This window comes from Gadus macrocephalus, chromosome 4 (assembly GCF_031168955.1).
Source record: "Gadus macrocephalus chromosome 4, ASM3116895v1".
NCBI classification, from domain to species: domain Eukaryota; kingdom Metazoa; phylum Chordata; class Actinopteri; order Gadiformes; family Gadidae; genus Gadus; species Gadus macrocephalus.
The window spans coordinates 12691186-12719078 of record NC_082385.1 but is presented as its reverse complement, the minus strand read 5'-3'; the positions used below and the strand labels follow the sequence as shown (position 1 = coordinate 12719078).

The 27893-nt window shown below is 45.2% G+C and overlaps 2 protein-coding genes and 1 pseudogene across 4 annotated transcripts; 1 reads left to right on the top strand and 2 right to left on the bottom strand.

Moving 5' to 3' along the window:
• Nucleotides 1–1382: 1382 nt before the first annotated feature.
• Nucleotides 1383–14847, top strand: LOC132456115 (eosinophil peroxidase-like). The gene is made up of 16 exons (XM_060050317.1): nucleotides 1383–1464; nucleotides 1571–1637; nucleotides 2004–2085; nucleotides 2575–2750; nucleotides 10052–10184; nucleotides 10501–10630; nucleotides 10724–10930; nucleotides 11044–11407; nucleotides 11631–11791; nucleotides 12293–12551; nucleotides 12638–12808; nucleotides 13016–13253; nucleotides 13547–13767; nucleotides 13877–13911; nucleotides 14081–14149; nucleotides 14484–14847. Exons 2-16 carry the CDS (start codon nucleotides 1571–1573, stop codon nucleotides 14505–14507), a joined length of 2337 nt encoding a protein of 778 aa, XP_059906300.1. The 5' UTR covers nucleotides 1383–1464; the 3' UTR covers nucleotides 14508–14847.
• Nucleotides 14848–16718: 1871 nt separating this feature from the next.
• gmcl1 (germ cell-less, spermatogenesis associated) lies at nucleotides 16719–27775 on the bottom strand. Of its 3 annotated transcripts, XR_009525380.1 has the most exons (18): nucleotides 27257–27775; nucleotides 26846–27103; nucleotides 26413–26595; nucleotides 25851–25974; nucleotides 25375–25471; nucleotides 25176–25273; nucleotides 24800–24912; nucleotides 24653–24718; nucleotides 24308–24392; nucleotides 24121–24211; nucleotides 22677–22817; nucleotides 22356–22425; nucleotides 21836–21911; nucleotides 21355–21500; nucleotides 19024–19111; nucleotides 18367–18521; nucleotides 17950–18174; nucleotides 16719–17842 (listed from the first exon to the last, which is right to left on the bottom strand). XR_009525380.1 is itself a non-coding variant. In XM_060050314.1 (17 exons), exons 3-16 carry the CDS (start codon nucleotides 26589–26591, stop codon nucleotides 18378–18380), a joined length of 1518 nt encoding a protein of 505 aa, XP_059906297.1. In that variant the 5' UTR covers nucleotides 26592–26595; nucleotides 26846–27103; nucleotides 27257–27775; the 3' UTR covers nucleotides 16719–18174; nucleotides 18367–18377. The 3 variants fall into 3 exon arrangements, 2 of the variants coding, with proteins under 2 accessions (XP_059906297.1, XP_059906298.1); XM_060050314.1 differs by having other exon boundaries at nucleotides 16719–18174; XM_060050315.1 differs by lacking the exon at nucleotides 27257–27775 and having other exon boundaries at nucleotides 16719–18174; nucleotides 26846–26925; nucleotides 26995–27024.
• LOC132456677 (5S ribosomal RNA) lies at nucleotides 21077–21195 on the bottom strand (annotated as a pseudogene).
• Nucleotides 27776–27893: the final 118 nt, after the last annotated feature.

The window sequence follows — 27893 nt, the reverse complement described above, 5'->3', positions numbered from 1 at the left end:
CGCAAAACTAACGCGTTAGGTTACTCGTTACTGAAAAAAACGAATAAGAGTACTCTAACGCGTTAGTTCTAACGCGTTACCCCCAACACTGCTTAAGAATGGGTAGGCCTACTGCGTTTTGTTGGTTTTATTAGAGATAAGTTAAAAACGTTCCATAGTAGCATAGTCCTAAAGTGATCGGTGCTAAAGTGCGTTAAATGTTAATAGATTGTGCGGTCAGCAAAGTTGGACTTCCCCCGTCCACCCCCTCTCATCTCAAACATTTCATTCAAGCCACCCGCGCGTGAACAGCTGACTTTTACCACTGATCCTGACTGACGTAGCCCCAACACCACGTGACCTGTCAGTTCAAAAAAAATAAGCGCTGCGTAGCGGTTTTCAATGAAGTACAAAACATTGTGTGGGGAATACCTGTCACCAACAACCGGCTTACATTTAGATTTAGGGCATTTGACAGGTGCTTTGATTCAAAGCGACTTACAACGAAACAAGTTTAAGGGAGGCCTCGACACTCTACCTCCTGAGTTTAACTGACCCAATTCCCTTAAAGATGATTAGAGAATGGGGGATTAAAGGTTTTTTGAGGCTATATATTCTTAACATCTTAATTTTTTAACCATTCAAGAAAAAAGATTTTCTTTCCTTATTGCCAGACAACCCAGTCTCATGGAAATACGTGACACTGTCACGTCATTTAATCTATTCATTCGTGATCTGGGACACGTAATTTAAATTTTTTCGTGTCAAAAGCACAAATTTCAAACTCATTCTAAAAAAAGAAGAGATGAAGCAGCTACCTTTTTTTCCGTCGCGGTTTGCCTACAGATCAGCGCACCTGCATTAAATGTGTTGTCACAATTTGAGTTGTCACAATTTCTCAGAATCAAAGGTGAAAGTAGAAACGGGTGGCCAAAAGCTGCCATATTGTTAGAAATTTGTGCTTTTTGGCAAATTGGAATTACGTGTCCCAGATCACGAATCAATAGATTAAATGACGTGATAGTGTCACGTATTTCCTTGAGACTGGGTGTGCCAGAAATGCAATGTTTGTTGTAGGCCAGACAACCTGAGAGAACAGACAGTTAATGTTCGAGGACATTTTTACACCTACAATTATTGTTCAATATTAAGTGTGGCTAACTCCTGTTGTATGTTGAAGGTTTTATTCAATCTGAAAAAAAAAGAATATGCTGCCAATATAATAGATATGACATTAGTTGGTGGATGCAACTCTCTATGTCTTTTGTTGCGCAAGAAAATGATTAGCTGAGTGATAAGAGTTAGTTCATCTAAGTCACCTAGAAGAAGGAAGTAGGAAGTATAGGATTTACTGAAATATTTACCTCACCTGAAATCATCAACACTGTGGGTGGGGCCTTAGACTCTATAAAGAGGCTGACAGAGGGACAATCTTCACACATCCTTTACATTGTTCTCACTGTACTTTCAGCTTTACCTGCAGAGGTAAGAGGACTTCTTTCCTAAGTGGGACATAGCTGGTGTGTATCATTATTGTCTTTCATGTGCATTGTGTTAATGGCTGATGTTTGTTTGATTTGTTCACATATAGATGAACCTGCTTGTCTGCATCGTAACGCTGGGCTTCTGCGTGACGCAGGCCCATTCAAACCCATTAAGTAAGCTTACAATTATTACCTTTAAAAAACAACAAATGTTTTTAATACATTTTGGTGCTAATGTTTTTATTTTCCGTAATGTTTTTCATTTTTCTTCTGTTCAAGTTGAAGTATTTTGTTTGTTTATTTTATTAATGATGTTGTAGAAGAAGGTCATCCTTATCTTATGGTTTATTTGATTTGTGCCCTTGTATTTGAAGGTCTATGGTTTATTTTATTAGTGCTCTTCTATCTGAAGGCTATCTTATGGCTTATTTTATTAATGCTCTCGTATCTGAAGGTCTATCTTATTGTTTATTTGATTCATCCTCTTGTTTTTGAAGGTCCTTCTTATGGTTTATTTGATCAATGCTCTTGTATTTGAAGGTTTGGGTCGTCCCTATCTTGTGGAGTGCTTTGAAGAGGCCAAAAAACTTGTGGATGATGCTTACAAGTACTCGCGAGAAGAGTGAGTTTGATGTTCTGAATCTTATTCTTTCTTAACGAGAATTAAACAGAGTTAACATCACCTTACAGAAAAGGATACTGTAACAGGAAACCTCCACTAGGCTATATGCATGAAAGTCTTTTCCTTTTGTCTTATTCAATTATAAACATATCAAAAAAATATTTGAAAAATTGAAATTTGAAAATTGAAAAAATTACCATTGGATACCGGTTTCACTTTCATAATGAACCATTAATAATAAGAGCCTATTCGCTTCATATACTAATTTTATGATTCTTCTTCTTCATATTACGATGAGCATCATCATGTTATTACTGTTATTCTTACCATCGTACAATCTACTTGTTTTTCTCCTCGCACTAGAATGATGATGATCATGTTAATACGGTCGTATATATAAACATACTACCGTAATGATGGTTCCCATCGTAGGCCTACCATAACATGCCTCCCCCTTTCCCCGTCCATTCCGCGTCCGGTCCCTTCAAGGAGTCTGAGCAGGGTTCGTCGAGACGTCGTCTCTCCGGGGGACATCCTGCGCCTCATGAAGCAACCGCGTGGAGCCTCCCGCTCGGCCGTGCGCTCGGCAGACTACATGGACCAGACGCTGCGCCTGCTGCACGAGCGTGTCCATCGCGTGCACAAACGCTCGCTCAACACCACAGGTAAGGCGCACGCGGCTCTGTTGTTGTTGTTGTTGTTGTTGTTGTTGTTGAGCATACAAGCGATTTATTGAGGGCAGGTAAAGTGGTGGAGAGGTGTTGGTGACTCCAGCTGCGTTCATACATGATTTTAATGTGTGGCGGTTCTACGTCCAGTTACGCCCCGGGCAAGACTTCCTCCAAGGAGGGGGGGGGGGGGTATGGCGACACATTAGTGCCATAATTCACTAATGTGATAAAAGATGCATTCGGGCGTATTAGATTATTCCACACGCGTAGATATTAACTGCGAGCGCGCAAGTGATCTCTGCGCGCGCGCAAATTACCTCTGTGCGCACAAAACAGCGTCTCGCGCGCGCAAATGACCTCAGCGAGCGCAAAACAGCCTCTCGCGCGTAACAGCCTCTTGCGAAAGATGTTTTTACGCTCGCTCGAATTTAATTTTGGCACTATGGGGGAGGGAACCAAGGCAGGGTGGGCTTTCCTATGATTGGCCGTTTCTGAAGCGCGATATTTGATTGACAGCCCTCCTCAGCCTTCCTCTCATTCAATTCTGAATTGTACAGTAAATGGCTGAAACGATAGTTACGTATTGTAACTCTAGATTCTATGAGTATAGGCGCAGCCTTTTAAGGCTATCGCTATTGGGTTATCCCTAGGCGTGAGCCGTAGCACTGAAAAATGTGTAATCCCCGACCACCAACAGCGTAGGCCTCAATTACGTCCGCGTGCGGCGTGCCTCAACGACGTCCGCATTTCGCAGATATAGTCGGGCGCCGGCAGACGTTCTGCTCCCAATAAACAGCTTTTCTTCAGCTATTTAAAGGACAATGAGGCCGACACTTAAAAGGCTGCGCCTATACTCATAGAATCTGGAGTTACAATACGTAACTATCGTTTCAGCCATTTACTGTACAATTCAGAATTGAATGAGAGGAGGGCTGAGGAGGGCTGTCAATCAAATATCGCGCTTCAGAAACGGCCAATCATAGGAAAGCCCGCCCTGCCTTGGTTCCCTCCCCCATAGTGCCAAAATTAAATTCGAGCGAGCGTAAAAACATCTTTCGCGAGAGGCTGTTACGCGCGAGAGGCTGTTTTGTATGAAGGTATTATTGTAGCAAAAGTCTTTAGCACCTGTAACTGCAGAATTTGAATGCGTACACTAAAGTCACAGTAAATTTGAAGTCGTATATATTTATTTTGCATGTGTACTCTAAAGTCACAAATGTGTAACAGTACATTTGTAGTCGTAAAAAAAATATAAATATTTTTTATACCATTGTAAACACAAAATAGGGTCTACGAGTACGCTAATCTGTGTTACAGGTGCACAAATCCTTTTGCTACAATTATTGCAGCGCAGTTGGTGCAAAACACATTCGCACACCCGTGTTTCATAATCTGAGAACATGCCCAAAAGGTGTGCATTCGTAAACCCAAATTTGAACAAATGCATCAGAAGTTGCACATCTGTGAACGCTATGTTAATTCAGCATTTTAATGAGCGAGCACAAAACCATTTTACAACTGCTCGAATCTGCTCCTGCAAGTCTCAGCTGTGGGGTTTTTTGCAGGTTGTTTTGCAACACCCCTAGGTGGTAAATGTGTAGCAAAAGTATTCGTATCCGTAGATGACAGAGCGTCCGTGAGCGGGACAAAATAGTCCCGCCCATAATTTCCTAATCCAATGAAAATCGCCGGCAGGGATGCATTTCTCAAATTACACTGTCTGGGACCCACCCCGTGCCAGCCATGGAGCTATAAAGATCGCAGCATACTCAGCACGGGATACGTTTATTTCTGGAGAAGTGAAGAGGGCGTCCTACTGAACGGAGATGGGTATCCTACATTATGTTAAATGAAATGACTTAGTTCAAGTGAATTCCCCCCAAAGTATTTCATTAACATGCCGCAAATGTCCTTGAATGTATTGTAATGGTCGCCATAACATAAATTCAGAAATGTTAATGCAATACTTTGGGGAGAATTCCCTTGAACTAAGTCATTTCATTTTACATAATGTAGGATACCCACCTCCGTTCAGTAAGACGCCCTCTTCACTTCTCCAGAAAGAAACGTACCGCGCTAAGAATGCTGCGATCTTTATAGCTCCATGGCTGGCACGCGATGGGTCCCAGTCAGGGACGGCTGGTATAAATGGGCTAACAGGGCTAAGCCCTCTTACAGTGAAAATATATTATTAAATTCTTAGAACATATTGTTTTAAATTTTGGTAGAACCTAAAGGAGCAACAGCACCAAAAAGTGACAGAAAAACCCAGGATATATATATCTTCGTTTTTTTTCCTGTGAATGGGCTAAATGTATTCAGCCCAAGCGCAGTAGCGTAAGCTTCCATTGACGTTTGATTGACAGGTGCCCTGACACGCCCCCTTCATATGCTTCCCATTTGGGCTAAATTAGTTTAGCCCAAAGGCTGACCTAGCACAGTAGCTACAGTACAGTGTCCTTCGACTAATCACAGCACAGTAGCGCAAGTGCAGTATGGCGGGCGTTAGCATGAAAATGAATGAAGTGGATTATTTACTTTCTAATCGGTTTTCTTTAATGTCTTTGGAGGAAAAATTGGAAGTGAAAAGATTGGGGACACATCAACCAAACGATGTACAGATTTACTGTCAGGAGTGCGGTCAGAATATGGCCGGTAATAGTGCATTTGTAAGCGGGTCAACTACGTTTCGTATCGAAACATTTAAAAAGCTGTCTAAATAACCCAACATGACGTGACAAGTGTGTAGAGATAGTGGCCCCTCTCCAAGCTGCATTTCAGCGACAGGCAGTAACAATAAGGTTCTCTAAGGAATCGGAAATGATCTCATTTAATGTTGCATACAACATTGCCAAAGAGGAGTTGCCATTCTCAATTTAAATCCGAAATTATTCTCATGAAGAGAAATGGATTAAACATCAACCCGACGTAGGCCTATAGCAATGAGATGGCATGTGCACAATTCATTGCAGTAGGCCTAATGGGCGACACCTTAAAGCAAAAGACAGCTGCGGACGTCGGAAACGCCACATAGGCCTACATGTCCTTCATGATTGACGGCGACACAGACGTCTCTACCAAAGAGTGTGTGATCGTCTACAGCCGCATTTTGCGCAAAGGGAGACCAGTCAACATTTTAATTGTGTAATACTTTAAGCACAAAAAAAGTTTTATTTTGCTTAATGGTTTAGTTCGAAATGTTCAATTTCAGCTCAGTGAAGCACTTTAAACACCTTATTTTTCTTTTTATTTATAATTGTGCTTCAAATAAAGAAATGCCTTTCTCTACACCTTAATCTTGTTTAAAAATCATTCACATTATATGAAAGTTATGAACAGAGATATAAAGGTGACCTCATGGCGTCACCTTGTGAAGTATTGATAAATGTAATGCATTCTTTAGCCCACCCACCCAAAATCACCACCAGCCGTCACTGTAATTTGAGAAATGCATCCCTGCCGGCGATTTTCATTGGATTAGGAAATTATGGGCGGGACTATTTTGTCCCGCTCACGGACGCTCTGTCATCTACGGATACGAATACTTTTGCTACACATTTACCACCTAGGGGTGTTGCAAAACAACCTGCAAAAAACCCCACAGCTGAGACTTGCAGGAGCAGATTCGAGCAGTTGTAAAATGGTTTTGTGCTCGCTCATTAAAATGCTGAATTAACATAGCGTTCACAGATGTGCAACTTCTGATGCATTTGTTCAAATTTGGGTTTACGAATGCACACCTTTTGGGCATGTTCTCAGATTATGAAACACGGGTGTGCGAATGTGTTTTGCACCAACTGCGCTGCAATAATTGTAGCAAAAGGATTTGTGCACCTGTAACACAGATTAGCGTACTCGTAGACCCTATTTTGTGTTTACAATGGTATAAAAAATATTTATATTTTTTTTACGACTACAAATGTACTGTTACACATTTGTGACTTTAGAGTACACATGCAAAATAAATATATACGACTTCAAATTTACTGTGACTTTAGTGTACGCATTCAAATTCTGCAGTTACAGGTGCTAAAGACTTTTGCTACAATAATACCTTCATAGTTTTGCGCGCGCTGAGGTAATTTGCGTGCGCGAGAGGCTGTTTTGTATGGCAAGCCGAGTGTGCCACAATTCGACTTCAATTAAACGCGTTCTGAAACGCCAGCACGCGTGCCCAGAACGCGTTTTGGTTTTCCAGAACGCGTTCCGGCGTTTCAGCGCGCGCGCCCAGAACGCGTTCCGGCGTTTCAGCGCGCGCGCCCAGCGTTTCAGCGCGCGCGCCCAGAACGCGTTCTGGCATTTCAGCGCGCGCGCCAAGAACGCATTCCGGCATTTCCGCGCGCGCGCTCAGAACGCATATTAGCATATTAACAGCACGCGTGCTGTTAATATGCTAATGCGCTCCTCCCCTCAATTTTCTCAGCCAATAGATTTGAGCCGTTTTCCCCTAATCATATGCTAGGGCAAACACACAGACAACATCAGTCGAGACCAGTGGGGTGTTCCACAAAGCCGGTTTTATCACATAACCGGGTAAGTTAACCCAGGGTTTGCTGTAACCCTAGGTTTTCCGTTCCAAAAGGATCACGGTATGTTAGTTGCTATAGCAACATATGCTCTGAATCAAACCTGGTCGGACCAGGTTTTGCGCAGGTTAAGTTTGAAACATAACCCGGTTTTGGGTATTTCAACCGGCGTTCACCGCAGATTTCATGTGTTCACAATGGCATGCCCTTTTGATGAGTGAACTGCTGATATCAGAGCGCAAATTATACGTGCAATCCACCGGGAGCGATTGATAAGACCACGGCTCGACATCTTGGCATATTGGATGACTTTTTGCTGGAGTGGAGAGATATAGATTCTCGCGCAAATCTTTAATATATTTAAATAGCCTTGCATAGCCAACACTACCAATCGAGGACCTGGCCTCAGTTCACTCCAGACTATTTGCGTAGCCCTCCGTTTTTTTCAAATGGTAGTTTTATCTAGGCTATAATGCTGGAGATGCTGAGCACATCACAGTCGTTTCAGATGACCCATCCAAGATTTGTATCGGCCTCCTATCATACAAAGAGCAATATTGTCTGAGTACTATGCCGAGAGGCATTTACAACATAAAGTATAAAATAGTCCTAACGGACTTGCATCCACTGGAGAATGTTCGATCGTAGCCGGCGGCTTCATTACAAGCACTGATCCATCTTGATCTGTGAAGTTGATGAATTGTCACTTTTAGGTTTTCTACCCAGTTACCAAAAAAAGAAACATTTGGAATAGGCCTAGTATGCGCTGTGGCAAGCACACGGTTTGCATGTGTTACTTCGAAGGCAAAAAAAATCTAAAATACAAGAAAACACAAAAACCTACATTAAACCAGTGTGTATGGCCCATGACTCTCTGAGGTGGTAGGTACCTCCAGGTAGGCTACCCCCTCCATGCCAGGGCGCCCTGAATTTATGTTTATTAACAGCTCCTCCACCGGGGTCAAGACAATTTGAGGGCCAGATCCAGTCTGCCGACTGTCGGCCTTTTCACGATTGGCTTAAAAAAATGGCTTATTTAAATTTATACCAATACGATGGTGGGAAAAGCTTACCAGTTTGTATGTTTTTTATACTGCATTTTTATACTTGATCCTCTGACCGCTTGGAAGCAATCGGAGTAGGCCTACATGTTGTTTTAGAAGAAAGGGGTTATGTGGTAGGATCTTTAAGAATGCTTAACTGGGATATTTATATATTCATGGCTCAAATATTAAGGATCATGCTTTTGACGTGTAACTAACGCATTTACGCGGTCAGCGATCCGCTGCCAGGCTTTGGTTCTCCGGGTTCCAGAGGTTTTAGCGTTCCCTTTTCTTGTGATAATGTCCTTCTCCTCGTCATAGCTCTCCAGGAGAACCTGGAGTTCCATTTCATTGAAATAAGCGGCCCGTTTCGCCATATCGATCAGGGTTTCCATGATCCATACATCACGTCTTTTTAAGTTTGGCGTGGACGCGCACAACCCTGTGTTAACCAACCCCGAGTTGATTGAACTAATGCATAACCGCTGCTGTGGAACCGAAAACTCTGGGTTGGTCGGCACAGGGTCAATCAACCTAGAGTTCAGCGTTAACTCAGTGTTTGTTAAACCTCCGTTCGTGGAACACCCCTCTGGTCCGACCAGGTTTGATTCAGAGCATATGTTGCTATAGCAACTAACATACCGTGATCCTTTTGGAACGGAAAACCTAGGGTTACAGCAAACCCTGGGTTAACTTACCCGGTTATGTGATAAAACCGGCTTTGTGGAACACCCCACTGGTCTCGACTGATGTTGTCTGTGTGTTTGCCCTAGCATATGATTAGGGGAAAACGGCTCAAATCTATTGGCTGAGAAAATTGAGGGGAGGAGCGCATTAGCATATTAACAGCACGCGTGCTGTTAATATGCTAATATGCGTTCTGAGCGCGCGCGCGGAAATGCCGGAATGCGTTCTTGGCGCGCGCGCTGAAATGCCAGAACGCGTTCTGGGCGCGCGCGCTGAAACGCTGGGCGCGCGCGCTGAAACGCCGGAACGCGTTCTGGGCGCGCGCGCTGAAACGCCGGAACGCGTTCTGGAAAACCAAAACGCGTTCTGGGCACGCGTGCTGGCGTTTCAGAACGCGTTTAATTGAAGTCGAATTGTGGCACACTCGGCTTGCCATAGTTTTGCGCGCGCAGAGGTTATTTGCGCGCGCGCAGAGATCATTTTCGCGCTCGCAGTTAATATCTACGCGTGGGGAATAATATAATACGCCCGGGGGGGGGGGGGGGGGGGGGTTGTATCATTCTGTGCACGGCACCTTCTCAACGAGCAGGTGTGCGCCTGCAGCCAGAGGGGGCGCCAAAACACCAATTCCCCACACAATGTTTTGTACTTCATTGAAAACCGCTACGCAGCGCTTATTTTTTTTTTGAACTGCTCGTGGCGCACCCCATGTGATTTGGCGCCCCCCACAAAGATGGCGCCCCGGGCGGCTGCCTGGTTCGCCCGTGCCTAAAACCGCCACATCATGCATGCACACGTACGTGCAAATCGACACACATGAGCTTTGTGCATGCACACACACTCTCACTCCAATCACTACTCAAGCTCACACACACACACACACACACACACACACACACACACACACACACACACACACACACACACACACACACACACACACACACACACACACACACACACACACACACACACACACACACACACACACACACACACACACACCCCCCTTCCTGAACCTATGTCTGCTGTTCTCCAGATCTGCTTCCTCGTGAAGACCTGGAGGTTCTCTCGAAGATCTCTGGATGTGCAGCCATGGTCAGCAATCCACCCTGTCGCACCATTCAGAACCTGGACAAGTACAGGACCGCCACCAGTGTCTGCAACAACCTGTAAGAGTGACAATGACCATCTTTTGTTCCTATCCTTTTTTTAGTATAGACAATGGATGGTTGTTTCACATTCTATGTTTATTTAGAAAAAATGCAATTAAAAAATATGCAAATGCACTTGTATAGCACCAACAATGTGTTGACAAAATGGATTAAAAAAGATTGAGATTGTGAAAGCTAGACGTTTACGCGGCCAACATGTGTCAGATCAGTACAGATCTTAAACCATCCCCCAACCATATGTGAAATGTGTAAACTTCCATGGAGGGAGGAGGTGAAGTTTCAAAGTAAAAGTGTTTTAACCTGCTGTTACCAGGAAGAACCCTCGCCTGGGGGCCTCCAACATCCCCTTCAAGCGGTGGCTCCCCGCCCAGTACGAAGACGGAAAATCAATGCCAAAAGGCTGGGAAAGTGACCATAGCTTCAACAACTTCGTTCTCCCTCTGGTATGTCATCCTCAGCCCAAGTGGCATTTTGTGACGGTAAAACCCACATGCGACGAATACACACTTATACCTAACGGATTACGTTTTCCTTAGGTCAGAGACGTGTCCAATCGCATTCTTGCGACGACGGACGAGGGCGTGGTCAATGACAGGGAATTTTCGAGCATGGTGGTCCTGTTCGGACAGTGGATCGACCACGACATCACCTTCACCCCCGTATCCCCCAGCATCCGCTCCTTCAGCAATGGCCTCAATTGTGACGAAAGCTGCGAGCGCTCCGAGCCCTGCTTCCCCATTTCGGTATGGTCACTGACTTGGTTCCCTTTTGAGCTTTTGTGTAGTACAACCTTTATGTTGAGACAGTGACGCTGTGGTCTACATCTCACCGTAGCCATCTGCATTCTCCAACACAGATCCCCCCTGGCGACCCTCGTTTGCCCACTGGAGCGAACAGCTGCATCCCCGTCTTTCGGTCGTCAGCCGTTTGTGGAACTGGATATTCAGCCTACAATTTTGGCGGCGTGGCGAACAAGCGGGAGCAGATCAATGCCCTGACAGCGTTTTTAGACATGGGCCAGGTGTACGGCTCGGAGGATCAACTGGCAAAGGACCTCCGCGACCTCACGAGCGATGTGGGCCTCCTGCGCGTCAACGATAAGTACATGGACAACGGAAGAGAGCTGCTGCCCTTTAGCCCCCTGCAGGCTAACATGTGCGCTACACGCAGGAAGTCCACAAACAACAGCACTGCCGAGGAGGTGCCCTGTTTCCTTGCAGGTTAGCGCATTTATGGAAATTGTTGTATATATATCTCTCTATATATCTCTATGTCCATCTTTCTATCTATCTCTATTTCTATCTTTTTATATACTTATCTCTGTCTTTATCTATGTTTCTTTATATCTTAATATTTCTATCTCTATCTATCTACATATCTAGTTTGTAGACTCCGACTAGTGCTGTCTCAAAACGATTCAAATTGCTTGCGTTGTGTGTCTAGGTGACGTCCGTGTCGATGAGAACATTGCCCTGACGTCCCTCCACACCTTGTTCATGCGAGAACACAACCGTCTGGCACGTGAACTGAAGAGGATAAACCCGCAGTGGGACAGTGAGACCCTCTACCAAGAGGCTCGTAAAATCATGGGCGCGTACAGTCAGGTAAACCCCCCAACCTGCACCTCTTGATCCATCTCCTCCACACTCACTCCTGCTTACAACTGCGATACATTCTCTGCTGACCGCACCTCTTCTCCTCAACACGTACCCTATGCCTCCTCCTCTTCACCCCCGCTCCTCCTCAACGTGTGTACCTCTCCCTCCTCAACATATGGCTCTCCTCCTCTTACTCCTCAATACAGGTCCCTCCTCCTCAACGTGTGTACCTCTCCCTCCTCAACATATGGCTCTCCTCCTCTTACTCCTCAATACAGGTCCTTCCTCCTCCTCAACATGTGTACCTCTCCGTCCTCAACATATGGCCCTCCTACTCTTCTTCCTCAATATAGGTCCCTCCTCCTCCACAACATGGGACCCTCCTCCGCCTTCACCTCACTTGTTCCCCCTCCTCCTTCTCTTCCCCAACACATGTTTCTCCTCCTCCTCCTCTTCCTCTTCAACGTGTGTACCTCCTCTTCCACCTCAACATGTGTCCCTCCTCAGGTGTTTGTGTTCAGGGACTACCTGCCCCACATCGTGGGGGACGAAGCCATGTCTGGAAAGCTGGGCCGCTACGTGGGGTACAACCCCAACGTGGACCCCAGCATCGCCAACGTGTTTGCCACTGCCGCCTACCGCTTCGGCCACGTGGCCCTCCAGCCCGTCCTATCGCGCCTGGACGACAACTACCGGGAGGATGCCCGCTTCCCCACCGTGCCGCTTTTCAAGGCATTCTTCAGCCCCTGGAGGCTCGTATTCGAAGGTGAGCGGAGATGACACAAAGTGCTTGTAAGAAACATGAATTTCAAACAAGTACGTTTTCTTCACATTGTTGTTGGTTGGTTACAGGCGGTATCGACTCCCTGATCCGAGGTCTGGCGGGCAGTCCTGCCAAACTGGGCACTCAGGACAACCTGTTGGTAGACGCGGTGCGAGAGAGGCTATTTCAATTTGTCCAGCACCTAGCTCTGGACTTGGGGTCGATCAACATGCAGAGGGGCCGGGACCACGGCATCCCTGGTACCTATTCCCTAAAAGCCTCTCCTTTCCATGCCTCCTTGCTCGCTTGATTTTGTTAACCTTTTTTAAACCAGGTCGTCCTCAATGAAAATGAAAATGTATTTTTTACAAGAGACTAGCAACAGCTGCAGCATACAATAGAATCTTTCTTCTTCTCTTCTTCTTGATGTGTTGATGGAAATTAACCTGTATTTCTCAACACACTAGGCTACAACGAGTGGCGTAAGCACTGTGGGCTGTCCGAGCCAAGCAATCAGGCAGAGCTGGCTCAGGTACTGAACAACGAGGGCCTGGCGACCAGGCTCCTGAAGCTGTACGGAACACCCAGCAACATCGATGTATGGCTGGGAGGCATTGCAGAACCCTTCGTCCAGGGAGGCCGTGTTGGCCCTCTGTTCTCCTGCCTCATCTCCAACCAGTTCAAGGAAATCCGTCAGGGAGACAGGTACGCATGCAGAAAGGTATGGACTGGACAGACTGACTTGACAGACTGACTTGACAGACTGACGTTGGGGTGCGAAACAGAAATAAGGGGGACCTGGTTGGATCTAGTTCACCTTTGTAAGGTGATGGATGCAAGTTTGAGTTCAGTTAAGATGCAGGTGATTGAGGAGCAGGTAGGGGGGTAGGTGTCTGTATGTGAAAATCATGGACCCCCAGTCCAACCCAACCCCCGTAGCCCCCCTTACCAAGACACGATCCATCTCATGAACACTTAGTTCTGTTTTCCGTGGACAGGATGTGGTACGAGAACCCGGGCGTGTTCACCCCCGGCCAGAGGACGGCGCTGCGTGACGCCTCCCTGACCAGGATAATCTGTGACAACACAGGCATCTCCAGCATCCCCCAGGACCCCTTCAGCCTTCTCTCCGCTACAAACCGCCTGGTCCACTGCTCTAGCATTCCACGCATGAACCTCTCGGCCTGGAGGAAGAGTCCCATTGATAGGGCAGCATCAGGTGAGGAACAGGGATGTGGTCAAAAGCTCACTTTCCTTTTTGAAAAACCTTTAGCATGTACATTTTATTCGTCACCTTATGTTTTTAAAAGCCTCGTTTGTTTTTGCAGGCACAAATGAAATTGTTGCAGATGGTGAAGCTGAGGTAATAATGTATTTTTTCATCCAGTTTTGGACAATATCCTTATTGATATGTTCAATTCCCATACTTGCCCACAGACCCTTCTCCCTTTTCTTTTTAATACACCAATATAAATACTGGGGGAATGAGGATGACATGTAATGATTTTTATTATTATCTTGTTTATTTCCAGAGGACCAGCCCCCTGGCAGAGCAGGACATACTGGGCAGGACAGAGCCGCAGATGGAAGGGGACAATGAGGTTGTTACTAGTTATGTCTGAAATCTCTGTAGGACGAGAAGTATGAGCTAGGTCAGAAATAAGAACTTTGACGTGCGTTCTTGTGAACAATTCACGGTCAGGCATAATCCCACTTTTGCACAGATTCACTCATGACTTAAACAAGGATCGCCTGCTGATTTATATTGTAGGTTATTTTTAATTCGATTCATTTTTAGTTCATAATCCTACAAGCGCCTCGTATAGCTTTTAAACAGTGCCGACATTGCAGACCAAGCCAGTACATAAACATCTGACATGAGATCAAGCTATTCCTCTAAAATCATGCTTCTGCTTGTCTTTCCCTCCCCCGAAGGTTCCCCAGGCACACAAGAGATGAACCTGGCCCTTAAAAGAAAGAATTATAATCAATGGAACCCGTATACTGTCGTTACCACTTTGGCAACATTCCCCAAACCTGTAGTATGGCACTCTTTTATTTGACTTTTGAAATGTAAAAGTGATTTTAAAAATCCCGCTGACTTTGAGAACCACTGTTACACCAGGAAATATAGTACACTGAAAAGTTTCACCACAACTCTGATATTGGAATTAAAAGTATTTACATAAAAAAACTTCAGAGCTGGTTATATTCTACCATGGACACTTTAGGCTTTTTTTTTTTTTGGTTCATCAACTGAATGCATTTAATTTTAATAAAGTAATTGTGTTAATTGGTACAGTGCGTCGTTCCTTAGTGCATCACAACTCACGCTTCCATGAATCGTGGTTCCAACGGCTTCCATCGAGTGTGGTTTCTAATGCCGCGTTTCCACTGCAGGGTGCGGTACGGTTCGCCTCAGTCCGGTAGGGAGGGGGCGGTATAGCCCAGCTCAGTTCCGAGGTCGCGTTTCCACCGCCGACAGTACCCTTTGTGGTAGGCCGGATGTCGATCGCCGGTAGGCGATCGAATGGCAGGCGAACCGACAATCACGCACGACGATTCGACGAAGATGGAAATCCGGCAGTAGAGCAGGGTTGTGGTATGGTTGTGATGGTGATGACTGGTAGAGAGAAAGAAGGATTAGGAATGCACAGACTTGAACACGAGCAAACAAGAACTAGGAATAGAATCAGGAAGCTACTCAACAGGGTAAGTACAAACGACGATCTGGCGACGAATGGCTGGAAGACTGGGGTAGATATCCTGGTGATCCTGATTGCAGATGACTGTCAGGTGCGGGTGATCAACGAGGCTGGGTCGGGGAACTGTGCTGGAATGCGAAGACCACGCCCCCGCACATGAAACACTGAGACAACAACAAACAGGGACAGACCAGACTGACACAGAATGAAACTAGTGGCAGCTAGGATCTGGTGGGAGAGACCGTGACACTCGAGGCTACTGTTTGTTTGTTTTTATCCCCACGTCGCCCGGAAGTGACGATTCTGTCGACCAATCAACGGAGGGGGTGTGTAGCTCGAATTTTCCGGCACCCTTTCAGGCGTCTCGGTACCCCAACGGAGGAGTACTGAAGACGAGGGCAAAACGATTACGGCTCAGTCCGGGTCACGCCCACTTTTGGCGGTGGAAACGCAATCAGTACCGCACCTTTGCGAACCGAACCGTACCGCACCCTGCAGTGGAAACGCGGCACAGGACACGGTGTATGGTTATAAAGGGAATAATGTTACTGGTTTTTAATACATGTGAATTCAGTCTGTATTCATTCAACACAATGTATTCCTAACCTTTATCCTACCCAAATTACTATATAGCACTGCTATATCATATATTTTTATTGACATGAAATGAATAAAGATGCCATGGCATGCCACCAGGCGTGGTGTGATTAGCTGCTACAAGCCGTTTTGGAAATCTGCCCCTTATGACATCACAGGTGGTCATGTCCACCTAGATGTGTGACGGATAGTTGAGCAACGTTTACTACAGTCCACTGGGTAGGCTGGTAGACTGATCTATCCAGCACACATCTAGGTGGACACGCCCACCTGTGATGTCATAAGGGGCAGATTTCCGAAACGGCTTGTACCGGCTAATCTCACCACACCTGGTGGCATGCCATGGGACCTTTAATACAAATAATGTCAGCTACCTAGCTAGCCCGCCTGCTAAACTCACCACAACCTGTATATCTTCTCTTTGAAGCTGGCAGTCACAAACACTACAGTCCTGACTTTTAGTGGTTTTCACCCATTTGACACTCAAGTATTCCTCTCAAAAAAACCGCATCATGTCAGATAGGTAAACGATGATATTTATGGTAAACGATCAAGTTCAGTGGTAGCCGTAATCGACGACTGGGCTTTCGCGCCGGCGGTAATTGTTTTCATGGTAACAGCAAGCTTCACCAAAGACGCCGTGTAACACCTTAGGATTGTGGGTAGTGTAGTGCTTTTTAATGACAACGAATAAACCATTACTCTTAAAACTTTTCTTTAAATTGTGGCATATACCATAGTTCTTTACTCTGCTGTACAAATGGCTTTTAATCAAAACATTGACCCTAATATAATATACCCCCAATATCTTGTTGTATAAGTGGATAAAATCATTGCCAGGAAATAAATGACTCAATAGCAATTGAGCTCTGGATGAAACAATCAGTTTAATAAGCTTATATGACGGTATATGTTCATTGTCAATATCAAAAGGTACAAAAACATACTAATGTAATAAGAAACTTAGTAAGCAGTAATATTAACAGTTCCCCAGAGTAACTGGTGAACGAATGCACAGGAACACAATCAGTGGCCTAATCTTGTTCCTATTGTCAGCATGAAACCCTACTTCATGTAGCAGAGCATGTGTCAGAACAACCCAACAAGAACACCAAATTCAAGTTCCAGTGTGAAGTAAGTAACGTGAAGCCTGGTGACAAACTACGAGGTCCCGTAGACGTATTAGTATATAGTGCATGAACGATCATGAATTTATTAACAGGGAAAGACAATAGATATCACAATGATAAACAGTCTCTCAGGACCTTGAAAATGTAAATGTAAATCTTTTTGAAAACGACTGGAACATCTCTCCGTAAAGTGGCCAGACATCGGTGACAGAGCAACTTAAATAAAGTAATACAAAAAACATGTGTGCAAAACAATGTGCTTCAAAATAAGAGTCCCCCACCGCTGACCACCAGGAGAATTCACCCGATACGTAACCATCCCAATGGGTACACATGCTTTGAAACAAAACGTGGAAGACAATAGTGAAAATCGCACCCTTACCACCCCCTCAAAAAATATAAATAAGCTGCATCTGCCATTGCCCTCAACGCTTCAAACCCTCAAAACTTTGATCAGAGGTTCAGAAAACATGAACCAGGCCGTCATCGATTGGCTCTCAATGCTTTATTTGCTGGTCCAGTGTTGAAGGCCTCGGAGAGAGCTCTGCCCCGTGTGGTCATGACTCAAACCATAGATTATGAAACTGAATAATTGGGTAGATGGTGGATCTTGAAGCAGCGTTGTATCAATGATGTTATATACAGCGAGGCGTCGATGGAAGGCCCACGTCAGTAGATATGATGTCCAATAAGGGATGAAGAAAATAAAAACCAAAATGGTAATACTATGTCTGATAAGGGAGGGAAAAATAAGGAATAAGAACAGATAAACAAAAGCAGGAAATGAATGGGATATGCTGGAAAAGGATCTATTAAAAGCACCACAGCTCAGTTGGCAGAGCCGATAATGGCAGATGTATATCTTTAAATAAAAGCAAAACATAAAAACAAATAGTATAAATATAATTTAAAAAAAACAAGGACAATACAAAAAAGGCGTCTTGGATCAAAGTAAAAACTGTTGTAAACACCACCTGGATTGCACGTAGACATCTGAATGATGACGAGAACGCCCCGACCGCTCAGTCCCCCGGCGTCGGGGAACGTCAACGCTCAGAGATTGTCCAGAAAGACAGGGTGGTCCGATGAGTGGGCGGGTTGAGGGCCAATGGGGGGGGTAACAAGAGATTAACAAAAGTCGGAGGCTTCACCGGGGACTGGTGGGTTGCTGGTGTTGCCCAGGGGGTTGGGGGCTTCACCGGGGACTGGTGGGTTGCTGGTGTTGCCCAGGGGGTTGGAGGCTTCACCGGGGACTGGTGGGTTGCTGGTGTTGCCCAGGGGGTTGGGGGCTTCACCGGGGACTGGTGGGTTGCTGGTGTTGCCCAGGGGGTTGGGGGCTTCACCGGGGACTGGTGGGTTGCTGGTGTTGCCCAGGGGGTTGGGGGCGGTCTCTGGGGTCAACATACGCTGCGCGTGCTGCCCTCCGGCTCCGTGGACGCGTCCGTCCGAGGGTCCGACTGGGACGAGGTGTACAGGAAGTTACAGCACACGTACAGCGGGAAGGACAGCAGCCGGCTGTCCAGGTTCATCACCACGTACTCCTGAAGGAGGTGGAGGATGGTCAACCAGGCTTCACGTTGCTAGGGCCTTAAGCCATGTTTGCGCTGCTTTGCATACCTGCCTTAAAATCCACTTCCCCACCATCAAATATCTACAGTTAATATCTGAAATGTCCAGTCTTTCACACATGTTTTGAGATCCAATTTTCCAACTTTTGTTCTTACATGGTTTCCTATTATATAGTATATTGTCCATATGAAGGCTGATCTGCAGAGTGGACCAGAATGTGACCTTGTGAGGTCAGGATGGTCTCCCAAGGCTAGGACTGACCTGGTCCCTAGAGTGAGGATAGGCTGACCTGGTCTTTCTCCAGAGCGAGACTAGCATCGACTTGGTCTTATACAGAGTGAGACCAGGACTGACCAGGTCATCTCCAGACTGAGACTAACACTGACAGGGTCTGTATACAGAGTGGGGCTAGGTCTCACTTGGTCTTTCTCCAGAGTGACAATAGGACTGACCTGGCCTGAAACTAGGACTTACCTGGTCTTTCTCTAGAGTAAGGAGCTGGTGACCCGTTGACCGACTGCACACCAGCTTTCCGTTGCTGTCAAAGGAGGCCAGTCGTAACCTAGCAGGAGAAGAAGTGACAATAGATGGATTCAGACAATAATGGTGTCCTCCTGAAATGTGTTTCCCCCTTACACCAGCAGTGTCCCGAACCCGACAGTAGCAGTGGCCCCCTGACACTAGTGTCCCCCTCACACTAGCAGTGGCCCCCTGACACTAGTGTCCCCCTCACACTAGCAGTGGCCCCCTGACACTAGTGTCCCCCTCACACTAGCAGTGGCCCCCTGACACTAGTGTCCCCCTCACACTAGCAGTGGCCCCCTGACACTAGTGTCCCCCTCACACTAGCAGTGGCCCCCTGACACTAGTGTCCCCCTCACACTAGCAGTGGCCCCCTGACACTAGTGTCCCCCTCACACTAGCAGTGGCCCCCTGACACTAGTGTCCCCCTCACACTAGCAGTGGCCCCCTGACACTAGTGTCCCCCTCACACTAGCAGTGGCCCCCTGACACTAGTGTCCCCCTCACACTAGCAGTGGCCCCCTGACACTAGTGGCCCCCTCACACTAGCAGTGGCCCCCTGACACTAGTGTCCCCCTCACACTAGCAGTGGCCCCCTGACACTAGTAATAATAATAATAATAATAATGGATTGAATTTATATAGTGCTTTTCTAGACACTTTTCCAAGACGCTTTACGGTGAAGGGGGGACCTCACTAACCACCAACAGTGTGTAGCACCCACTTGGGTGATGCATGGCAGCCAATCTGCGCCAGAACGCTCACCACACACCAGCTTGAGGTTGAGAGTGAAGTAATTAATGAGTCAGCCAATTATACAGGGGGATGATTAGGGGGCCAGATTGAAAGAGCCTGGTTGGGCCAGGACACCGGGGAAACCCCTACTCTTTGTGATAAGTGCCCTGGGATCTTTTATGACCTCAGTGAGTCAGGACTTAGGTTTTACTCCTCCTCCGAAGGACGGCGCCTTCCACAGCAGTGTCCCCGTCACTAGAGATGGGAGTTATGGCTCTTTGAAGGGAGCCGGATCTTTAGGAGTCGTTCTTTTCAAAGAGCTGTTCAAAAGACTGGCTCATTAATTTATTTTTATAAAGCTAGCCTAGTGGTAACCCTTTTTATCTGAGAAATAATCACTGGGAGGAATGATAGGGTAAGATTTGGATCAGAATTATTCAGAATTAGACATCGGATATCTGAGTTCGATATATTTTAAATATTGATTATAATTTAATTTAACATGTGTGGACTAGATTTTAATGTCTGATCTGCATTAATTGTAAACATTCCACAAGGTGGTGCTATATCCCTCTGCTTTGACACTGAGATCACTATTTTGGATCTTTGTATACAATGTGTCGTAGTGTAAATACAGCTCTTTTCATTTGTTCATCATTTAACACCTTTTTAATTGTAGCACAATAAAAACTAAGCAGGCAATGAACAATGAACTTCCATGCAAAAATATAATTAACAAAAAATACATTAAAATAGAAAACCTTTTACAAAACAAGTTTCTTTCAAGTATAACACTGCAGAGGACTCCTGAACTGTCCTTTGTAACATTAGTGCAAATCTTAGTAAATAATATTTTTAGAAAGATGCTGCTGCGCTTTCTTTGGCTCATAGTTGCAGTACTGCGCCTCCGCCGCGGACGCAATCACGTGAAACAAACAAACGCGTGTTCCCGCTTCTGACTGACATGTGAAATTTGCATATCAACATACCACCACGAGTGCACTTTGCATGCTCTCCGTCTCAGTGGTGTAGGAGGAGGAGCTTGTGTGCGCATGCTGTGAACGTGACAGAGTTATAAAAAAAAGAAAAGAACTAAAAGGAAAAAGAACGGCTCACCACTGCGACTCGGTTCCCATCGTTCATGTTAAAGAGCCGTTAAATAGATTTGGTTCGTTCGCGAACGTCACAACTCTACCCGTCACTGCGCTGGGGCATCGGGATCGATGTTAAGGCCAGAGGGAAGAGTGCCACCTATTGGCCACCACCCGACCACTAACAGCACCTGGTATTCCCAGGCGGTCTCCCATCCAAGTACTAACCAGGCCTGACCATGCTTAGCTTCCGGGATCAGACGAGATTGGGCGTGTCCATGGTGGTAAGGCCGTCACAAGTGTCCCCCTCACACTAGCAGTGGCCCCCTGACACTAGTGTCCCTCCTCACACTAGCAGTGGCCCCCTGACACTAGTGGTACACATACCTAAACGACCCCCTGGTGCAGCTGTGTTTCATTTGAACAAGCTCTTCTTTTTTATCCACACGCGACCCACCTGTAGGCCAGATGTCTGCGAGGTTGCAGGCTGACGGCGCCCCCACATGGCTGACTCAGGGTGTTCCTCTTGAACACGATGAACCGGTTGGTGTAGGTCACCAGGAGGTCAAAACCAAAGTTGAAGCCTGTCCACCGCCAGCAGTACTGTTGAAAACGACTCATTAACATGATGGATGACAGGATCTAATAACTTTAAATAACCATGACACATCACAGAGGGATTTATCCGATAAATGTGAAATATCCATGACATATCACAGAGGTATGTACTACCCATTAAACATTAAGTAACCCCAACCTATTACAGAGGGATGCATCAAACAAACGTTAAATAACCACAACATATCAGTGATCACACAGTCGAGTATTCAATATCAACTTTAAAGAACCAAAACATGTCACAGAGGGATGTATCCTTCCTATAGTTGCATAAATGATATCCATGTCGGAAGGAAACAAGGGAAGCGATTAAAACTCACATCTCCATCCTTTGCAAGTTTCCGCCCACACCTCATACTGCTCATCTCAAAGTCCTCTTTGTTGGCGTCTTGTGGACTACACCCAGTACATGCAAACACAGTGAGACTTTAAAATAACTGTATTCTTTGATACTACGGCGCAAACCTCAAAAACGACAAATGTATGCTCCTGTGAAATCAGTATTTTCGTAAACTTTGTGTTCATTTATTCTTTCTTGAAAATGTTTCATCGAAATATCCAAGAGCAGATTTTATCTATCAAATTTTTTCTTAGATTGACATTACCCCGTCATCAAAACACCCAATAAAAAGGGGCAATTTGAGCCTGTATTAACATCTCAACCTAGGTTTTAAAAAGTTGGGGATTCGAGTAAAGATTCGGTCCAGGATACATCCATAGCACTATGTACCAACTACTTAACTTTTCATGCAGATTACCTTGGTTTAGAGTTTTTTTTTCCTTTAATACAGCAGTGATATATAGAGACAGTCTTGAAGTCTCCATCAGCGGCTGACTTACCCGTTGTCGTTGTCGAACTCTGTGCGGAGCATCGCAAACCACTGGTTCTTATACATGGAGGACAGCCAGTCTGATGTGAAGGATGGCCAGAGGATGGACAGGTGGACAGGGGAGGGAAAGAAGAGGACAGGATGGCCAGAGGATGGACAGGGGTCATCTCAGAGTTTTCCCATCATGCTCAATAATCACCCATTGGCTCCTCAGACCCAACAACCCAAATCCCCGGCTAAACTCCTGTGGGAGAGGATGCAGCATCTGGGTGAAGATAAAACAACCTTTCCTAGCGCATCGTGTGACAGGTGAAACCGCAGCAGCACTCACCGGCAGGTAGTATGTTGTCTCGCTCCAGGATGCGTGCGGACGCCAGGTCGTTGATGATGTACTGCAGTCGGATGTGTTTGAAGACGGAGGGGAAGGCGGCCCCGTCCTCCGTGTCCAGGAACGGCTCTCGCTCACACAGGTCTGAGGAGACGGGCGGAGGGAGGAGCTTCAGATTCGCGTCAGGGCCATTCTCACGGGAACATCGGATCCTCTAATTATTTGAATTGCTCTACATGACAAGCATTGTTGAGAAATGCCAGCAACAAGTCTTGCATTTGCTTGCTTGTTTTAGGTGTTCAGAACAGGAATGACGATCGATCTATTACATTTTAAAATCACCCAAGTTCGAGCAACTAATGAACTCCTAGAGGACTGTATTATGTAAGGTTTTATACCATGGTCTTGGGGAATACTCGATTCTGATTGGCTGCAGGGTGTGCATTATCCCCTGATATGCGGACACCTGCTAAGTAATTCCAATCAAATTGTCTGTTCAGCCGTCAAAACGAGAGCTGGTAAATTGTGAAAAATGCATTAAACTGTAATCAGAAAACGCGGTTATACGCTTTAGACCCTATAGTATCTGTGGTATAAAGGCTGGGACGAATTTCAAATTAGAAAAGATGTAAACTTTATGTTGAAAGTATAGACCGTCGCGATTCCCATTGAAGCAAATGGCGCGGTGATTCAGTCTTCAAAACTAGAGATGGTCAATTTTGAAAAATGAATTAAACTAATACGAAAACGGGGTTATATGCTATAGGCACTAGAGTATCTGTGGTATAAAGGCTGGGACTAATTTCGAATTATAAATATGTACAATACATAACGTTAGCTCTCTGGCTCATAGCTGAGCAGACTAGAATACTTGCCGTTGCCAAGTCGTAGCTATGGTCCGTCCTATTTATTGGAGGAATACACAACGTTTCCGTTGTATAAGAACCTTACGGGAGGGTAATGAATGTTCCAGGTACTGGTCAAACCCTCAGGCGTTACCAGGAAACCAAAGTTATGGCTTGTGAAAAACTTTATATTTGGATTGTAAAAGCATGAAAATATAAATGAATGGTCTTAATTTATTTTCTATGCAAGTGACCTTGGTATAAGCAGAATAATGCCCTTCGAGGTGTCCATTATCAGGAATTAAAGTTCTCTGCGTCGCCCATTAATTCCTGATAATGGATACCTCGTCTGGCATTATCCCCTACATATAGAGTCAGGCACCTGTTCTGTGTTTAGATAGGACTATATTATATAAGGTCTTATAGAGTCAGACACCTGTTCTGTGTTTAGATAGGACTATATTATATAAGGTCTTATAGAGTCAGACACCTGTTCTGTGTTTAGATAGGACTATATTATATAAGGTTTTATATAGAGTCAGACACCTGTTCTGTGATTAGATAGGACTATATTATATAAGGTTTTATATAGAGTCAGGCACCTGTTCTGCGTTTGCACAGCCAGGCGTCAGCGTCAGCCAGCAGCTGCTTGATGGGGCCTTCCCAGGAGGGGTTCAGCTGCAGAAACATCCACTGCAGAAGGGATAAACCAATGAGAGAGGAGTTAGCACACTCAGCTACCACCCCTGTAGATGAAACAAGATGCAGCAGAGGTGTTTCTGCCCGTACCTTCTTAAGAGCCGTGTAGACATCCATCTCCACCTGCATGACGGACAAGTCTGACGACCGGATGAGCTGCTCCATCATCTCCACCCTGCACAGGAAGGAGAAGGCCATCACATTAGGAACCAAATATTAAAAAAATGACGAAAGATTGACACGAAAACCGAGTAATGGGGAAGTATTAATGGTTTTGGAATGGGTTAACCTATTGCGAGTGGTTTGCAAATTATTCTATGAACATCCTTACTGTAACAACAGCGAAATATTGTCATTTCATTTTCTCCTTTCAAATATACTTTGGATAAAATCGTCTTTGAAATGCCCTAAATGTAATGCAAGTACTGAACATACCCAAGCTCTTTCATCAAGTCCACATTCTGGTGGGTCATCAGATTGTTGAGTAGCCACTCATGACACCTGTAGTCGACAAACACACACACATCATGAAGACACACCCAAGGATAACAATATTAACACACATTAACCAGGACTCCGTACTTCTTAATGACTGAATCCAGGCCGTAGATGCTAGCCGATGCGTAGTAGCCACACACCGTCTTCACACTGATGTTCTCCTTCATGGTCTCTCCACACTGCTGGATCAGGCCGTCCTGTTTACGACACACACACACACACACACACACACACACACACACACACACACACACACACACACACACACACACACACACACACACACACACACACACACACACACACACACACACACACACACACACACACACGTTACGGAAATGTGAGTGGGACTGAGGTGATTGTTTACCATCACAACTGCGCAGCCAATGGAATAAGACAGAATGGAGTGTGAGAGCGACAACATTTCGGTGTATTTTAATGATAACTGATGACTAACCAGTTGGAGCATGCAAGCAGCAGCCAGGATGCTGACCACTCTGCTGGGCTTTATCAGCACATCGTCACGATACAAGGAGCCAAACACCACCTGCAGAGCTACACACACGTGCATGTGAACACACACACAGAGTTAGTCAGTGCTATTGTCAACCATGCATTTTGAAGCACGATCACTTTGATTTGAGACTCTATCTCACCTTCTGTGTCGATGTTCTGGTCAGGGATCTCCAGCTCTATCACCATCATATTGGACTCCCTCCAGGAGCCACTGAACATGCTGGAGAAATACCCCGACTGTAAGACAGAAAGAACCCTGAACATGCTAGAGAAACACCCTGACTAGAAGAGAAAGAACACATGAAAACCAGAGAAAACTATTCACTGTTTTTCTTTTTCACAAAAGCGACTTGGTTTTTATATCTCATCGATCCGTAGCTTCTCCTCGATAACTGCCCCTGACCGGCTAGCAGTCGTATTAAACAAAAACGTTGTTTAATACGACTGCCATGTTGAACACGTCGTCTGCGTATTAATGTGTGTAACAATTTGTTGATGAATGGGTCTCTGAATGGGCCAATGTGAGGCACTCATTGTAAAGTGCTCTGAGTAGCTACCGGTTAGAAAATGCCTCTTTAAACTTGGACCATTTTAAAAACTTGTTGGTTGATTATACCTGACACAGGTATACTTTGTGGAGGTTCCATGCCTGTCCAAGAGCACATATGCGTATGTCACTATTCTCCCCGTTCAGAAACAAGGTCTGGTAGATGTATTTGGATGTGCTCTTCAGTTTCTTCCTGAAAAATGATAAGATACAAACATTTGGTAATTTACATAAGTTCTCCTAAATTATTAGGAATAGAAACAACATATCAGGAGAAACACAATCTAACATAATATGGGCCGATTCTCTTTAAAAAACATTACAATGAATATGTATTTTTTTGACTATGCACCAGCCACTAAATGTTCGCCTTTTCAGTAAAACCTTTAAAACATATATTATACCTATAATATTCTACTTGATGACTTCACTTATAGTGACATGAACTATTAGAAAAAGAATCACAATAATGACAAGCGGGATTGTTATAATCTGCTGCTCTCACATCAATTAAGTACGAAATAATAACAGCAAAGTCAACTGCCAATGTTGTTGTCCAATGGACGACAACTTTACCATCCAGACGCCCCAAGTATGGATGGTAAAGAGAACTCCTCTATCCATGCGTTACCTCCGGGGTATATCTAACAAGGCATCCTCATCGTCTTGTTCACTGTCACAGCAGTCACAGTAGGCGTTTCGTTTCCTCTTGTGACACACACAGGTGAGCTTCCTGCTGCTGCTGACACCCTCCACCAACCCCTCTGCTCTGGGAGGGGCCGACTGGAACCGGCTGCCCAGGTTTCCCATCACCCTTTCATAGCAGACAACCAGTTAGCCAGCAATGTCTAGACAGTGTATTATATCTGTATAACTGCATTGTCTTGTGTCACAAGAAGGCACCAGAAGACGTACCATAATCAATCAATCAATCAATCACCAATTAGTAAACGACACACAAGTCTTAATGAAAATACTTTTGTTTTTTAATGAAATAAACACATTAGAATTACAAAGTCACAAACGAAAAACAACGACAAACCATAATTAAATAAATGGCTTACCAAATGTGCAGCAGGAGAGGGGTTTTGAAGGTCGGACTGTCTATCAGCGGGAGGTTCTCCCACGTCAACAAGTCTTGTCTTTGTGTTGTGTTTCACCTGGCGTGTCTCACGCCACGTTGTGTTTCACTTCACGTATTGTGTCTCACTCAACGTTTTGTGTCTCACTTCACGTAGTGTGGCTTCACTTTGTGTGTCTCGGAAGGAGGTCACCAGACGTCAAACAGGTCATGGGTTGTGTTGTTGTTGTCTAGCTCCCAGCTGGTCGATTGGAAGCAAACTCAGAACTCGCCCGTCTCTGACACCCCTCTGGTAAAGATTATCTGTTCCCTTTAATAGCTTCAAATTTGAGACGTCTCTCTTATGCCAGGGTTCAAAATTCAAAACAACATTTTGATATTCAAGAGTGCTTACTGAGATGCAAACATCCAGCGGCTTAAGATCTCAGGGCGTGTTGGTTCTTCTACTTCTTCTACTACTGCTAGTTATGTGTCCTCTTTTCTACGGCTGGTTGTTTTTCACCTTCTTCTACCGCTAGTATTGTCTTCTCCTTCTGTTAGTTATTTGTGTTCTTCAACTGCTCGTGTTTATCTTCTTCTTCTCCTGTTGGTTAGGGTAGTGTTAAGCAGCACGGTAGCGCCGCATGTTGGCCAACCAGCTGCAACTGCATCTCCATTCAATTACTTAAATAATACTGCCTTTTGTTTTCGTTTGACGTTAACGTTCTAACAGAGAATTTTCTAGAATGGTAAATACATGAGCGATATCTGTATATTCAGTTCAGACGTTGCTCTAATTGTGGGGATATTTTCTACTTTCTACTTTAGACTTTACGCCAATTTTTTTTAAGTGAGTTAAACTACAAATATTCAATCCGCTATTCACACACCACGGCTGGTAAGAAATAATTTATCCGATTCCATTGTAAATGGAACATTCCATAAAATACTGAATCACTTTCCCGGGCTACGCCGGAAGACTACGCCTTTATCGCCCTTTAAGGGGGCGTGGTGATTAGAGGAACCAACCAATAATAGAGAAGCTGTCCCCT